The following is a 16059-nucleotide window of genomic DNA, read 5'->3' on the forward strand; positions in this document are numbered from 1 at the left end:
GTGTGGCATCTTGCACACGGGCAATGCAGACCAGCTTTCAAGATGTGACGACCTCGTTTGTGCCCTTGCACAGTTTAAGCCAGATGACACTAACCAGCCTGTCCTGGTCGGGTGCCAGTGTGACAAAGGGTGTGTTGCAGCTGACCAGCTTCTTGGTGAACTGGAAGTACTCAGGGCTGAACTGGTTGCGGGTGTGCAGGAACTTGATGTTCTGTCGCCACACGCTGCGCTCAATGGCCGCTGGCATCCGGGGCATAGCAGCCACTGCATCGAGGCACCAGGTGTATGAGCTGGTCAGTTCACATTCATGACCAAACAGGTAAACAGCATCAAAAACTCAAGACCTGGATGCAATTCTTGGTGTCCCCACGATTCCTTATCACGAACGCTACCAATGGTTGGCTGAGTGACACAAGATGATACTCATAAAAACGGTTCCAGACAATTTGTCTGGTCGAAACACCTAAGCAGCACAGTTGCTCTGGCACACATCAGCCCACATTGCAATGTGATGCTAGGCACGGAAGCACTCATTGAGTGACAGAATGACTTCGCCCTGCCATCTGCTAGCCGCCTGGTTAGCTCAGATGGTAGAGTGGCTGCCCCGGAAAGGCGCTGGTCCCGGGTTCGAGTCCCGGACCAGGACGAATTTTTCTTCAACTGTGAGGCTTTCTTTCGAGGAACCCGTATGGGTTTCCTTTGTAGCAATTGCTACATTTGGGTGGATGTCTCATTTTCCCTTTAATTACTTCTCTGCACATAGCGGGTTCCCGCTGAACTATTACAGTCAAACACTTGCCTTTGCTTCGAGTTGTTGACAAATTCAACTTCGCCCTGCCATCTGCTAGCCGCCTGGTTAGCTCAGATGGTAGAGCGGCTGCACCGGATAGGTGGTGGTCCCGGGTTCCAGTCCCGGACAAGGACAAATTTTTTACTTCAACTGCGAGGCTTTCTTTCGAGGAACCCGTATGGGTTTCCTTTGGAGCAATTGCTACATTTGGGTGGATGTCTCATTCCCCCCCCCCCTTCATACAAATTACAGGGCTGTCGTAGTCTTACACACAGGACACTTGTTCAGTGGTGCCACTGACGAACTGAGATTTAGAGCAATTTTCGAAGCACTTTGGAGCTAATAAATTGTAGCTGCTATACACGTCCTAAGCTATTTTAAACACTTAAAATTGACAAGCGTTTTTCCAGAAAGTATTTGCTTGCTGTAAAACAATGTTGCTTTGCCTATAAATTACATGAGTTTCCCTTTAAATTAAATGAAGACAACAAACCTGTTCACACAGTGGGCTGTAATTAGTTTATTGCAAGTTGAGTGAAGCTGCTCTGATGGTGCCTTTTACATCGTATGATTTTTTCATTGACAGCTGACACTTTGTTGTGTTTTGTGGGGATGCGCGACTCTCACGCGTCTCTTGTAATCCGGCTTCTCCGCGTGGCTAAGCGCCAGCGGCAGTCGTGGTGGTTGCGGCGCATTGCGAGAGATGGCGCGAGTGTCGCGATGCTAACGCCACCGAACGGCTAGTGACTTGGAGCGAAAGGTCGAAGGCGCTTCCTCTTTGGCTTTGGGATCGGCGACCAACACGCACGAACGCTTCGCGCGTGTGCCGGCCTGCTTCGTGGGACCGTCTCGCGAGGCTAAGAGCAGGACACCGGTATGGACGAACACGGATTGTTCCAATGCGGCACGGTTCGCGTGCTCGTACACGTGAACGACAAGGCGATGGTGTCACAGCATGGGGCGAACATATTCGCTCGCTATCGGGTCGCGGTGAGTTGGACTTCCTTGATTTGTGGCGCGCCCATGTGAATATTCTATTGGTAGTAATTCGGATAGTGTGTATTAGTGTATGAAAGGTGCAATAAATGCCCTTTTGTTTGTTTGAACTACTGTGTCGTCGTTCCTTTGTCCCAAGAGCATGTGTGAGTCCCCACAGTTTTCAGCAATGCTCTAGCATCAGTCAGAAACACCTGGCCAGACTCAATGTCATCAATGCTTTTCTGCGCCAGACCAGCCTTGATAAGCCCCTCGTTACGCTCAGTCAATGCTTCAGACGACACCAGGTACTCTTCAACGGTCTGTTTTTGCTCGTAAAGCTGAAGCCTCTGTTCATCAACTGGCCGATTCTCAACTGGCGTCGACTGATTATTTCGACATCAGCAATTCAAACAAGCTCGATTATTCGGACTACTTTGAGGCACCATCACTGGCCCATAAATTTAAAGTATAAGTACAACCGAAATTTTGGACACCTTAAGGTACAAAATTCTATATAGTTCGGAGTCCGCCTGCACGACTGCCTGCTAATTTGACCGCCGAGTTGAGTGGAAATACCAATATTTTGGCATTGATACGTCGCTGGCATCACCGCAGCATGGTGGTAGGCCATTTTGCCGACACCTCCTGGAAACCGAGACTCATCATCATCATCAGCCTATATTTTATGTCCACTGCAGGACGAAGGCCTCTCCCTGCGATCTCCAATTACCCCTGTCTTGCGCTAGCGTATTCCAACTTGCGCCTGCAAATGTCCTAACTTCATCATCCCATCTGATTTTCTGCCGACCTCGACTGCACTTCCCTTTTCTTGGTATCCATTCTGTAACCCTAATGGTCCACCGGTTATCCATCCTACGCATTACATGGCCTGCCCAGCTCCATTTCTTCCGCTTAATGTCAACTAGAATATCGGCTATCCCCGTTTGTTCTCTGATCCACACCGCTGTCTTCCTGTCTCTTAACGTTAGTCCTAAGATTTTTCGTTCCATCGCTCTTTGTGCGGTCCTTAACTTGTTCTCGAGCTTCTTTGTTAACCTCCAAGCTTCTGCCCCATATGTTAGCACCGGTAGAATGCAATGATTGTACACTTTTCTTTTCAACTGACAGTGGTAAGCTCCCAGTCAGGATTTGGTAATGCCTGCCGTATGCACTCCAACCCAATTTTATTCTTCTGTAAATTTCTTTCTCGTGATCAGGGTCCCCTGTGAGTAATTGACCTAGATAACATACCCCTTTACAGACTCTAGAGGCTGGCTGGCGATCCTGAATTCTTGTTCCCTTGCCAGGCTATTGAACATTATCTTTGTCTTCTGCATATTCATCTTCAACCCAATTCTTACACTTTCTCGATTAAGGTCCTCAATCATTTGCTGTAATTCGTCTCCATTGTTGCTGAATAGGACAATGTCATCTGCAAACCGAAGGTTGCTGAGATATTCGCCGTAGCTCCTCACTCCTAAGCCTTCCCAGTCTAACAGCTTGAGTACTTCTTCTAAGCATGCAGTGAATAGCATTGGAGAGATTGTGTCTCCTTGCCTTACCCCTTTCTTGATAGGTATCTTTCTACTTTTCTTGTGGAGAACCAAGGTAGCTGTGGAATCTTTGTAGATGTTTGCCAAGATATTCACGTATGCCTCCTGTACTCCTTGATTATGCAATGCCTCTATGACTGCTGGTATCTCTACTGAATCAAATGCCTTTTCATAATCTATGAAAGCCATGTAGAGAGGTTGATTGTACTCCGCAGATTTCTCGATTACCTGATTTATGACATGGATATGATCCATCGTAGAATATCCCTTCCTGAAGCCAGCCTGTTCTCTTGGTTGGCTGAAGTCAAGTGTTGCCCTGATTCTATTGGAAATAATCTTGGTGAATATTTTATACAATACTGAAAGCAAGCTAATAGGTCTGTAATTCTTCAATTCTTTAACGTCTCCCTTCTTATGGATAAGTATAATGTTGGCGTTCTTCCAGCTCTCTGGTACACTTGAAGTTGTGAGGCATTTCGTATAAAGGGCCGCAAGCTTTTCAAGCATGATCTCCTCCATCTTTGATTAAATCTACTGTTATTCCATCTTCTCCAGGCGCTTTTCCCCTGGTCATGTCTTTCAAGGCCCTTCTAACTTCATCGCTAGTTATAGAAGGAGCTTCTGTATCGGTTCATCACTATTTCGAATGGAAGTAGTTTGGCTGTTTTGGCTACTGTACAGGTCAGTATAGAATTCTTCTGCTGCTTTTACTATGTCATCGAAATTGCTGATGATATTACCATGCTTATCTTTCAGTGCATACATATTGCCTTGTCCTATGCCTAGTTTTCTTCTTACTGATTTCATGCTGCGTCCATATTTTACGGCTTCCTCAATTTTTCCCACGTTATAATTTCGAATATCCCTTACTTTCTTCTTGTTGATCAGTTTTTACAGTTCTGATCTCTTGAGTTGGACACTTTCATGTTTTGTCGTTTCTTTATTAGGTCCTTTGTTTCTTGGGAGAGCTTCCCTACAGGTTGCATTGGTGCCTTACCTCCCACTTCAATTGCTGCTTCTGAGATCAGCCTAGTTACAGTTTCATTCATTAGCTCTATGTTGTCTTCATCTTCCTGTTCTAAAGCTGCATATTTGTTTGCGAGCACCAGCCTGAATTGGTCTGCTTTTACCCTTACTGCCTCTAGGTTGGCCTGTTTCCTCTTGACTAAATTCACTCTCTCTCTCTCTTCAAACTGAGAGAAATCCTAGACCTCACTAACCTATGGTCACTGCACTTAACCTTACCTAACACTTCTACATCCTGCACTATGCTTGGATCGGCAGAGAGTATGAAATCTATTTCATTCCTTGTTTCTCCATTAGGGCTTTTCCAGGTCCACTTCTTGTTGCTGCGCTTCCTGAAGAAGGTATTCATTATTCGGAGCCTATTCCTTTCCGCGAATTCTACTAACATCTCTCCTCTTGCATTCCTAGAATCGATGCCGTAGTTGCCAATTGCTTGCTCACCAACCTGCTTTTTCCCCACTTTTGCATTGAAGTCGCCCATGACTAAAGTATACTGAGTTTGCACCTTTCTCATTGCTAGTTCAACATCTTCATAAAATTGTTCTATTTCTTCATCATCGTGACTAGAGGTTGGGGCATAGGCTTGTACTACCTTCATTTTGTACCTCCTATTCAGCTTTATTTCTTGAACTGCTACCCTCTCATTTATGCTGTAGAATTCATCAATGTTGCCCGCTATGTTGTTATGCACTAGAAATCCTATCCCGGATTCTTTCTTATCTAGAAGACCTCTGTAGCAGAGGACGTGGCCGTTAGTCAGCACTGTGTAAGCCTCACCAGTTCTTCTAACCTCACTAAGGCCAATAATATCCCAGGAAATGCCTGATAATTCTTCAAATAGTCCTGCTAAGCTAGCCTCACTCGAGAGGGTGCGCGTGTTGAACGTTGCCAGGTTCAGTTTCCATTGGCGGCCTGTCTTGACCCAGAGATTCTTAGCACCCTCTGCCGCGTAGCAGGTCTGACCGCCGCCTTGGTCAGGTGCTCCGCAGCCACTGGGAACTGAGGGCCATGGGTTAATTGTCGGAGTCATGAGGGAGGTAGTGGCCGAATACTGCACCAGGGAGGCCAATTCCTGCTCTGGTGAGGGAGTGACTTTTGATGAAGCTTTATGGGCCTTCCTAGTTTGGTTGCACCTGAACTAGTATAGCCCCACTAGCTCTCGGCGATATATTTTTTTTCTTGCCGGTGTCAGGCACCACTCCATGCCTGAAAATGTGGTGGACTGGAGTAGGATTCGAACTTACGACCTTCAGATTTGAAGCCGGGTATTCTACCTCTGCTCCATGCCACCACCCCCGAGACCGAGACTAGCAAAGCCTAAATAATCCAGCACCGACTGCGCCCAAACAGTAAAGCAAACTTCGGTAAGTCAATTCAGGAGTGCATTCGGGTTGGCTCCGCGCGTCCAGCGTTTATTTATTGATGTGTTAACTAGCGACACGGTCGCGGCTACTTAAGTTGTTTAAGCGGCGCCGACTACACCCTTGATATCTCCACCAATGAGGACAGTGACTGTATCAAAAAAAAAAAAAAAGACATAATTCAGCTATGATAGCGCGGTCGACTCCTGCGCGGCGATTTTGTAGTGATGCATTTCGCTCGATTCTATATGCCACCCTTATCGTCCACTGTTCTCTGCCGGCTGATTCCATATAATGCAGGCAGAGCGCCACTCTTATGCCACTGACGAAGCGCAAGGAGTGGCAGCGGAAAAGGCATTGCTACAAAATCGCAGTCTTGTTGGCAAAGGTTGAAGATTCAGTGCATGCATTAATTGTACTTTCGTCTTTTTCTGGTGACAGCATAACAATGATAGAGATATGGACTGACCAGGTCGTAGGCAAGCGTACGTGCGTGCAGGACCACGTTGACAAACTTCGGCGTTATTTTTGGACGATCCCCCTTTCCGGGATACTCTCACTTTCGCGACATTGTGCGCGACTAGCACAGGACATGCCGATGGATAAAAGCGTTCCTGGCACACTACCAAGTATGCCGACGCTGACACTAGTGACGCGAAATCCCGCGAAAGTCAGCGTATGCCCGAAAGTGGTCAACCGAGAATAATGACTTTTTTAGCCACTGGCGGAATAAATTAAGTTATTGTCGGGCGAATTTGGATATTTCAGACTCCCAGGTGGTCCTCATCGAGCCCGAATTATCGATTGCCGTTCGATTTATGAAGCTGCTTTAGTCATGCGCGCTACGCACGTCTGCGGGCCACTGCGGCCACACACATAATGCGCAGGTGCTAATTTCAGCGCAAGAGTAGGAGCACTGCTTGTTGTTTCAGCAACGAACTACACCAATGCGTGGTACGCTGTAAGAATTAGATGCTTGCTTATACTACCAGACGGAGCATTCTTAAGCTTATGCTGCTCACCTTCTCGGTCAAACAATTTAGTTCCCACATTGAATCAATTAAGGAAAACCTGCAGCCAGTCTATTTACCTTAAATATATGTGCCATATTCGATTTTTGAAGTCAAGACTGACTATGTTAATCACTTTTATTTAACGATCTTCAAGTGCCTGAAATTAAAGTGCACTGCTCGAGGTTTGGATTATAGTTCCAGCGAAACTGGTTCTATACAACTTGATGTCATGTTAGGAAGCATATTTATTATTATTATTTTTAGTTATTTATTTTATTGACCCTCAGGGCATACAGAATGCATTATAGAGGGGAAGGGCTAACATACCACCAAGAATGATGTACATGACAAAAGACACAATCTAACAAAAGAGATGATAACAATTTTTTAGTACAGCATAGCACAGCAGAAATTAGAGTAATGAGTACCAAATAAATAACACGTGGAACAGACCTGTGATGTGTAGTGCGCGACACGGTGCGTTGGTAGGCGACGGTGATATTTGTGGTGTGTGACAAGGTGCGGTGGTTGGAGACAAAGAGCAGACGACGAGTAGTGCACGCGCCGAGGCGAATTCCATGCTGTCGGAAAACGATGACGCCGAAGAGCGGCCAGCACGTGAACACGCCGGCACAAGAAAAACAACAAAAGAAAGCCAATCCAATCATAAAGGAACACGGAGCCTCGAGCAGCCAATGAGAAATCGACGAATCGACCAGAGCAGCAGAAAAAGGAGCCGCGCTAGTAGTAGGGAAAGGAGTTCCAGAAGCGGCACCAGGAGAAGGTCGACCACCGGATCGGGGGTTGAAGACGGCCATAAGGTTCCGGACCCGAGCCACTAGGACTTTGCCCGGACGGGGCCTCCTGCCAACCAATTCCATGGGCGTCACTACTCCATCCGTTCGGGAACTGCTGCCCGAGGCAGGTGAGCGTCTGCGCCCGTGGGCAGAACGAGAGCTGTCGGGCTACGGGCGCGAGCTCCACGACCAGCTGCCCAGCCAGAATGCTGCCACCGTCAACCCGTACTGCCAAGCCGCCTGCCTTCCTGGGCATCGTCACTCTGCCCGATAGTCAACTGCTGCTGCCCGAGGCCGGTGAGCGTCTGCGCCCGTGGGCAGAACAAGAGCTGTCGGGCTACGGGCCCGAGCTCCACGACCAGCTGCCTGGCCAGAACGCCAGCGCCGTCTGCCCGTGCTGCCGAGCCGCCTGCCTTCTTCATCCAAGCCAGAGTTGCCACGCTCTGGTAGCCGGTCCAACACAGCGACCTTTTGGTGAGAAGAACACCGCTTCTCTCGTCGTCTCATCTCCGTTTCGCCGCGCCGAGACTGTTGTGCGCCTACGCACTCGCGGCCTGCCCGAACTTGCCTATTGTTAGCGTTCCAGCTACATGTGTTTTGTACTATGAGTTTTCAAGTGTTTATTTTATGGGGTTTTCTTTTCTCGTTCTAGTTTTATTAAAATTGTGTGTGTTTTTCAACAAACGGCTTTGTCCTCAATTGGGTTCTGGGAGGCTTCGCCTCAGAGGACCATCTGAAACCATTAAATAAAAGAACCTGCTCATCACAAGACCAAAGCAAGCATGTGTAAGGATTTCATGTGAGGTATGTGTTAGATGGCACTGCACTAGAAAATGAAGATTTCTGATGTTGACCACAGATGCAGGCAGTCTGGGCATGTTTTCAGAAGAAATGATTAAGATACCTCCCCGTTCTATGTTGAGGAAACGCCTACTTTATGATGATGAATTTTAGAAGAAATAGAAGAGAGGTGCAGCATTATTGCATTGGTAGATTCGGGCAGAAGAGGAGACTGCAAGTGATGGGAGACTAAGGTTAGGCTACAATGGCGGTCTCATCATACTTGGATGGGATGAAGCCAAACGGTTGCGTTCGAGTAAGTGTGCCGTGACCAGGATTGAAGAGGCATATTCCAGGTAGGGTCGTACGTATGTGAGATACAGCTAGCTTTTTAGAGAAGCTGGTGCAAAGCAAAATTCAGCTATAAGCACATAAGCGTGCGATTAACTTTGCAAGTTTTGTATTCAATTTGCTTATTCGATGTCAGATTAATAGTAATGGTTACACCCTAGTGATAACTGATTAAATATATATTGTAAACACTATTAACGTACTTCGTCATTTTCATTTGTACATAGCCATCATCATCTTCCCTGTTCTTCTACTTCTTAGCGCATGAGCTGGGGCGTTTCCTTTTTTAAAATAAAAAGCGCTTGACAGCTTGGTCGGTCTCGGTCTTATAAATTGGTGGAGGTCAACCACGGTGTAAGAACATTAAGGTGTTCACACTGCGCGCACGCGAGCGTCTAGATTATGTATGGCAGCGCACAGGCGAGCCGATAGATGGCGCCGCGGTCCCAGCTTAGCGGCGGCTTGACATTGCTCTGCTTCCGTAAATTTTCGTTCATAGTGGAACGAATAAAACTCAAATCTCGAAGGAAATTCGTTATTTCAGATTAAAGGATAAGTATACCAGGCTTATTGCTTCGCTATCATGAAGGTTACTTGAGCAGGGCGTGAATGACGTGAACACGGATCGATCGGGCAGCACTCAAAGCCCACTCAAGTTACGCTCGCGCACACAATTTGTTTCGTCCGTTCTAGCCGTTAATCCAAGCATAAAGAAAGTAAAAGCGCTGGCCCACGTGCCCATGATCAAAAGAAAATAGTGATGGCGCCGAAAAATGTTGTATTTCATGCTCATCGCTGCTTCTATTCACACTCGGAAAACCTTTCAAGCATCGTTGCGCGAATTCAGTACGGCTGCAATATGAATTAAGGAATGAAACGGCACAAGCTTGCAATATGCAACGCACTAGAGGAAAGTGGCTGTTCATGGCTAGAACTTAAGATGAGAATGCACATCAGCTATGTAAAAACTCTTTCAAATGGGAATTTTTTAGACGGGACGAAGGCAGGCATCTTATCTTGGATTACAGCATCACTAATACAGTTTACGAATGAAAACCTGAGCAAGTGCCGTTTTTATTTCAATTCCACTTAACATAGACCGTGTATATCATTCATTTGGCTTTCGTCCATTGAGGACTAAGTGGCTCTTGCAAGATCTAAAGAAAGAGGCGACTTTCTTTTTTCTTAAATTGCATATGAGAATATGCCAATGTAAGCGTGTTTGACAATGCATGCTACAGCCTGTCCACAAATAACACTTACACCCACGACACAATAATCCCATATACATTTTTTTTGCAAAGGCAACAAATTGTGCATGAAGAAGCTCGATAATTTTAATAGGGTTTAATCAGCCCAGATGCTTATGCTCTCATACACTCCCACAATGGGAAAATGTTGAATAAAAACATGCAAGCGTGTAATATACACCGCACACGCAATGTAAAAAAAAAAAAATTCAGTAGCCAGGATGGAATAAACTTGAAAATCAGGCACACATCTGCACAGAAAACAGCAGTATTATACACAGGGTTCGTACAGGTTTGCAAGAAAAAAATTCAAGGACTTTCAAGGACCTTTCAAAAAATTTAAATGTTTATTACGGTAGTTAACACACGTTACACTTTATTGGACAGAACAACGGAAAGTGATTTGACTTAGTGCACGTACAGTTTGTGGGGATGCGCGACTCTCACGCGTCCCCTGATGTTGTTTTCCCCGCATGTCTCCTGCAGTCCGGCTTCTCTGCGTGGCTAAGCCCGGCGGTGGTTGTGGCGCGTTGCGAGAGATGGCACTAGTGTCGCGATGCTAACGCCACCGAACGGCGGGGTCACTTGGGAGAAAAAGGTCGGAGGCGCTCTCTCTTTGGCTTGGGATCGGCGACCAACACGCACGGACGCTTCGCGCGTGCGCCGGCCCGCTTCGCGCGACCGTCGCGCGAGGCTAAGAGCAGGACACCGGTATGGACGAACACGGATGGTTCGAGCGCGCCACCGTTCGCGTGACTGTACACGTGAACGACTAGGCGATGGTGTCACAGCATGGGGCGAACATATTCGCTCGCTATCGGGTCGCGGTGAATCGGACTTCCTTGATTTGTCGCGCGCCCGTGTGAATGTTCAATTGGTAGTAATTCGGCTAGTGTGCATTAGTGTATGAAAGGCGCAATAAATGCCCTTTTGATTGTTTGCACTACTGTGTTGTCGTTCCTTTGTCCCAAGAGCCCATGTGAGACCCCACAAGTTTCATTCAACTAGATGAAATTGTGAAGCTCAGGGCAGGTCTTTCAGTTTATTTTCTATTTGCATCTTAATGCTGATGAGTTCTTGAGCCTTCACTTTTGCGGTCTTTCTCAAGCTGTTTGATTTCACCACGTGCGAGATGTCACCAGTTTTCTCAGCCTTTTCTGCCTATTCATCTGCAGAAGCCGTTAAATCGGCAACAACTGCCTCAAGCTTCTTTTTCTTCATCTGCAACCCTTCAACTTCTTCCATGATTGTGCGCCTTTTTGTCTGCTTTGAGTTTTCCTGGTACTCGTCAAAAAGCAGGAAGTAATAGTCAGACTTCTGTACCTATTGTTGCAAGGACGATAAAAAAATGCTCTGAGCCCATGGCACGCAATATACGTGCATTTTTTTTCTCCGCAGGAAAATAATTTAGCCACGTTGCTGTCGGGAAACATCCGCTTGGACAAGTTGCCGGTTTGTGTGGATTATCTGTACGAGTAGTGGGAGGTAATCACTTTCATTGTCCACAGAATTTCTGCATTGGTAAGCACCTCGTGTGACTTGCAGGCGCTGTTTAGATGAGCCGCCTGTGATGGAGCCAACGCAGTGGACCACTCGCTTGTGCTTGGTGCCAGGTAGTTGTGTATAGAGTTTCCAGCTGCCATTTGCAAGAGTGCACAGTGCTTTCGCGTGGCTTCTGAGAGCAGATTCGCCCATAGAAGCGATGTCGAACGTCTTTCTGCAGGTTGTGCATTTCGCGCGGTGGGGGTCCAATGTATCCGGCGTAACCCAAAGTTTGTAATCGTCGTTGCTGAGATGGGCGCTTTGGAATTTACATTTCCCAGGCATTATTCTGAACCATGCGCACCACAACCGAAACGGGGGAAAAAGCAAACAAAGCATCGACGGCACCAGAGCGCGCACGCCATGTTTTGATTCCTTCCTCCATAGCGCATGCAGATAAACAAAGCACAATGCGGCCAACAGAAACCGCTCAGGCTATGAGGCTGTACCTGTATTTAGTGGGTTGCCAATAAATTCAGCCCAAGGCAAACCCCCCAAAAGTGAAATACTACCAAATTAAACTATTAACATTCATGTAACTGCTTTTTCATTACAAATAAGCATGATAGCACAACTTGTATTTTTTCCGAGGAGATCGAGACGCTCTAGCCTCATTATGGCCAGCAACTTATGGCTTTTGGCCAACCCCGAAGTCGAAGCAAGCCAGGGGAAAAAAAAAAAAGAAAAAGTGCGAGCAGGGTTCGTACAGGTTTCCAAGAAAAAAATTCAAGGACTTTTCAAGGACCTTTCAAAAAATTTCGATATTTAATACGGTGGTTCACACACGTTACATTTTATTGGACAGAACAATGGAAAGTTATTTGACTTAGTGCACGTATAGTTTCTTTCGACTAGATGAAATTCTGAAGCTCGGGGCAGGTCTTTCAGTTTCTTTTCTATTTGCATCTTAATGCTACTGAGTTCTTCAGCCTTCGCTTTTGCAGTCTTTCTCAAGCTGTTTGATTTCACCACGTGCGAGATGTCACCAGTTCTCTCAGCCTTTTCTGCATATCCATCGGCAAAGGCCGTTAAATCGGCAACGACTGCCTCAAGCTTTCTTTTCTTCGTCTGCAACCCTTCAACTTCTTCCATGAACATTGTGCGCCTTTTTGTCTGCTTTGAGTTTTCCTGGTACCGTTTCGTTTCCGATTCCAAGTGTGCACCGTAATGCTGCCTCGCTGCGGACACAGCTATACTGAGTTCTTTTGTTACAGGAACATTCATAATTCCACCTTCCCTGTCCTCTGCGTCACATATGATACGCTGTGAAATGTATGACAAAGCTTTCAAATTCTCTAAGGACATATGGCGGTTGACGCTGAACCCCCGTTCGACAGTTGCTTGCCCATGGCTCAAAACAAGCAACAGCCTGACTGCTTTCCACAGCTCTTTGTAGGAGGGATTGAAGCTCAGGAGGCCATGAAAAAACTCATCCAGCCTGCTAAGGCTCCTCTCAAATTTTCGCGCGGTGGGGGTCCGATGTATCCGGCAAAACCCAAAGTTTGTAATCGTCGTTGCTGAGCCCGGCGTTTTGTAATTTAAATTTCCCAGGCATTATTCTGAACCATGCGCACCACAACCGAAACGGGGGGAAAAGCAAACAAAGCGTCGACGGCACCGGAGCACGCACACAGATAAACAAAGCACAATGTGGCCAACAGACAACGCTCAGGCTATGAGGCGGTACCTGTTTTTAGTGGGTTGCCAATAAATCCAGCCCAAGGCAACCCCCCCCCCCCCCCAAAAGAAAATAGTGAAATACTACCAAATTCAACTGTTAAGATTCATGTAACTGCTTTTTCGTTACAAATAAGCATGGTGGCACAATTTGTATTTTTCCCGAGGAGGTCGAGACGCTCTAGCTTCATTGTGGCCAGCAACTTATGGCTTTTGGCCAACTCCGAAGTCGAAGCAAGCCAGAGGGAAAAAAATGAAAAAAGTGCGCGATGGACACGCGCTCGCTTCTTCCTCGAGCGGGAAGTTTGACTTCGCGGTCCCGGCGTTGCGGAAAGCAATGAAGTTTGCCGGGACCACCCTCAACTGCCATATAATGCGAGTCGCACTGTCGGACCCCATGAAAACCCCAAGAATTCAAGGGATTTCAAGGACGGAAAAGAAATTCCAGGACTTTCAAGGCCTTGAAAACGGAACTTTCAATTTCAAGGGTTTTCAAGGATTTCAAGGACCTGTGCGCACCCTGTGCGAGGCAGACGTGCGCTCGCTTCTTCCTCGGGCAGAAAGTTTGGCTTCGCAGTTCTGGCATTGCGGAAAGCAATGAAGTTTGCCGGGACCACCCTCAACCGCCATATAATGTGAGCCACACTGTTGGACCCCGTGAACACCCCAAAAATTCAAGGGTTCTCAAACGCGGAAAAGAAATTCCAGGACTTGCAAGGCCTTGAAAACGGAATTTTGAATTTCAAGGGTTTTCAAGGATTTCAAGGACCTGTGTGCACCCTGTATACAGGGTGCCCAAAAATTTTAAAATTGAAAATGTCACTTAGCTGGACAGAACCCTAGTAATGTTGTTGCCATCCTTTAGAAATACTCAGATAATTTTTTTTTACATTCTGCTAATTACATAAGTAGTCTTAATTAATTAATCAACTTCTCAAATATTATGATTAAATTACACGTGTCAATGAGAAAATTGTAGAGCAACATGAAAGACTCCCGATACAGCTTTCTATTGCTCTATACGCACTCTTAGAAGTGTTTTTCCGAGCGTGAAAGAAGCCCGCGAATACACGCAAAGTGCCTCGAGCAGCCACTCGTGCGGCAATTTTGCGTGTATTGGCGGGTTTCTTTCACGCTCGGAAAACACGCTTATGTACAGTATAGACCACTTATAACGTAACCGATTATAGTGCAGGACCGGACATTGTGCGGTCTTTTCAGACTCCCGTTAATTTTCCCATAGCACTCCATGTATACACGTATCACTTATAGTGCAGTTGCGGGAAACGAAATACCAGTTACAGTGCGGCTGCCTGGGAGTACGGAAGTCAGCGGAGACGGCGAACGCTACCCTCAAATGGGCCCCCCAAGGAGTGCTCGAGGAAGAAAGAGAGACGAAGTGGAGGAGAAGGGCACGTGATGCGAATGAACAGCCAGTGAGGCTGAAATCAGAATCTTGAGTGTGAGTCGTTAAATGTCACGGCGCGCATAGCGAGCGAGGGCCACGAAACTGCCAGCGCCGGCCAATGCTCGCTTCACGATTACGGCAGTAAACGAAACTGCAGGGAGCGGGCGGCGCTGGCACGGCACGGCGAAGGGCGCACGCGGCGACAATGGAATGTGAGGGAGGAGGGCCGCAGGGAAGCGGATTTCCCCTCGGCAACTCTGCCGCTGCGGTGGCTCCCCTCGCCCTCCCTCGTAGCTCCCTCACTTTCAACTGCCACCGTGCGCGCCCGCCGCCGTGCAGGCGCCGCCGCTCCAGACGGCCCGGCGCTAGATCCCCGAAGTTTCGTTTTCTGCAGTTATCGGGAAGCGGGCGTTTGCCGGCGTGGGCAGTTTCGTTGGCTGGCCTGGGACAGCACCCCTAAATCTTATGTTTCAAAGCTGTTATTTTGTCCTGTGAAAAGGTGGTTATGAAATCAAAATTTATAATATGAAAACAGCTGTGTGAAGTTCAACGAAAAATCTAAGGCGACTGCATGAAAGAAACAGCTTCACTCGAAATTGGGCTGTGCTTCCCTCTGCGCCGTAGCCGCAGTGTGCAAGGTCAACACGTGACTAGAAAGTAGAGGAAGCATAAAGGAGAAAGAAGGGTTCACTGCCATTTCCTACGCGTGGCTACGGTAGCGTGGCTAAGACGTCGGCACGTACACGCATGTTCGGCGCAACGCAGAATCGGTGACCTTGCCATTTAAGAGAGAGTGAAATTTCCACCGTGTTTTCTTTTTGTTCGCGCGCAACATTGAGGGGTCTCTCCTAAGCTTTTACTCTATGGCGGTGCCGGAGCAATGCCGGTCGGAGGCGCCGCCACGTGATTTGGTTCGAATTAACGAGATTCGGCTGTAAATTGAATGCAAATGTTCTAGCCACATTCCTCGAATGTCGTATATGCCAGGCGGCTCGGTGCCCATGTTTTGCATATGTGCGGGCCTTGAAAATTGTTGCTTTGGTTATAGTGCGGTACCGCTTATGGTGCGGATATTCGCGACTCCGGCAACTTACGTTATAAGCGGTCTACACTGTATCACGTATTGCGCAACAGAAAGCTGTATTGGGAGTTTTCCATGTTGCTGTATAATTCTCTCGTTCACACTATTTATCGAATTATAGCATTAGAAAAGTTGATTATTCAATTACAAAATAATTATGTAATTAGGTGGAATGCAAAAAAAATAATCTGAGTATCTGCAAGCCACAGCTGACAACATTACCTTGGTTCTGTCCAGCTACATGACATTTGCATATTTTTAAATCTAGGTGCATGATAGTTAAGCCACCCAATATATATCTTGTACATACAGCAAAATTTGCACAAACTGCTGTGGCACACAGAAGGTTCTCTATTCCACAGCGGCTTTCGAGGTTTATTTCACCGTGTTAGGTTCTGTGGACCGTTCGGAGATAAGGTGGGAACCCTTTTATCGAGCTCCGCGTAATATGC

The 16059-nt window shown here is 47.0% G+C and overlaps 1 protein-coding gene across 1 annotated transcript in view; it reads right to left on the reverse strand.

Moving 5' to 3' along the window:
• LOC119441288 (probable ubiquitin carboxyl-terminal hydrolase FAF-X) overlaps positions 1–16059 on the reverse strand; it is a 540581-nt gene that overhangs the window by 107809 nt on the left and 416713 nt on the right. Inside the window, 1 exon segment of the mRNA XM_049661116.1 lies at positions 95–264. Coding sequence (XP_049517073.1) covers positions 95–264 — 170 coding nt within the window.

The sequence above is a fragment of the Dermacentor silvarum genome, chromosome 2 (assembly GCF_013339745.2).
Source record: "Dermacentor silvarum isolate Dsil-2018 chromosome 2, BIME_Dsil_1.4, whole genome shotgun sequence".
Classification (NCBI taxonomy): Eukaryota; Metazoa; Arthropoda; class Arachnida; order Ixodida; family Ixodidae; genus Dermacentor; species Dermacentor silvarum.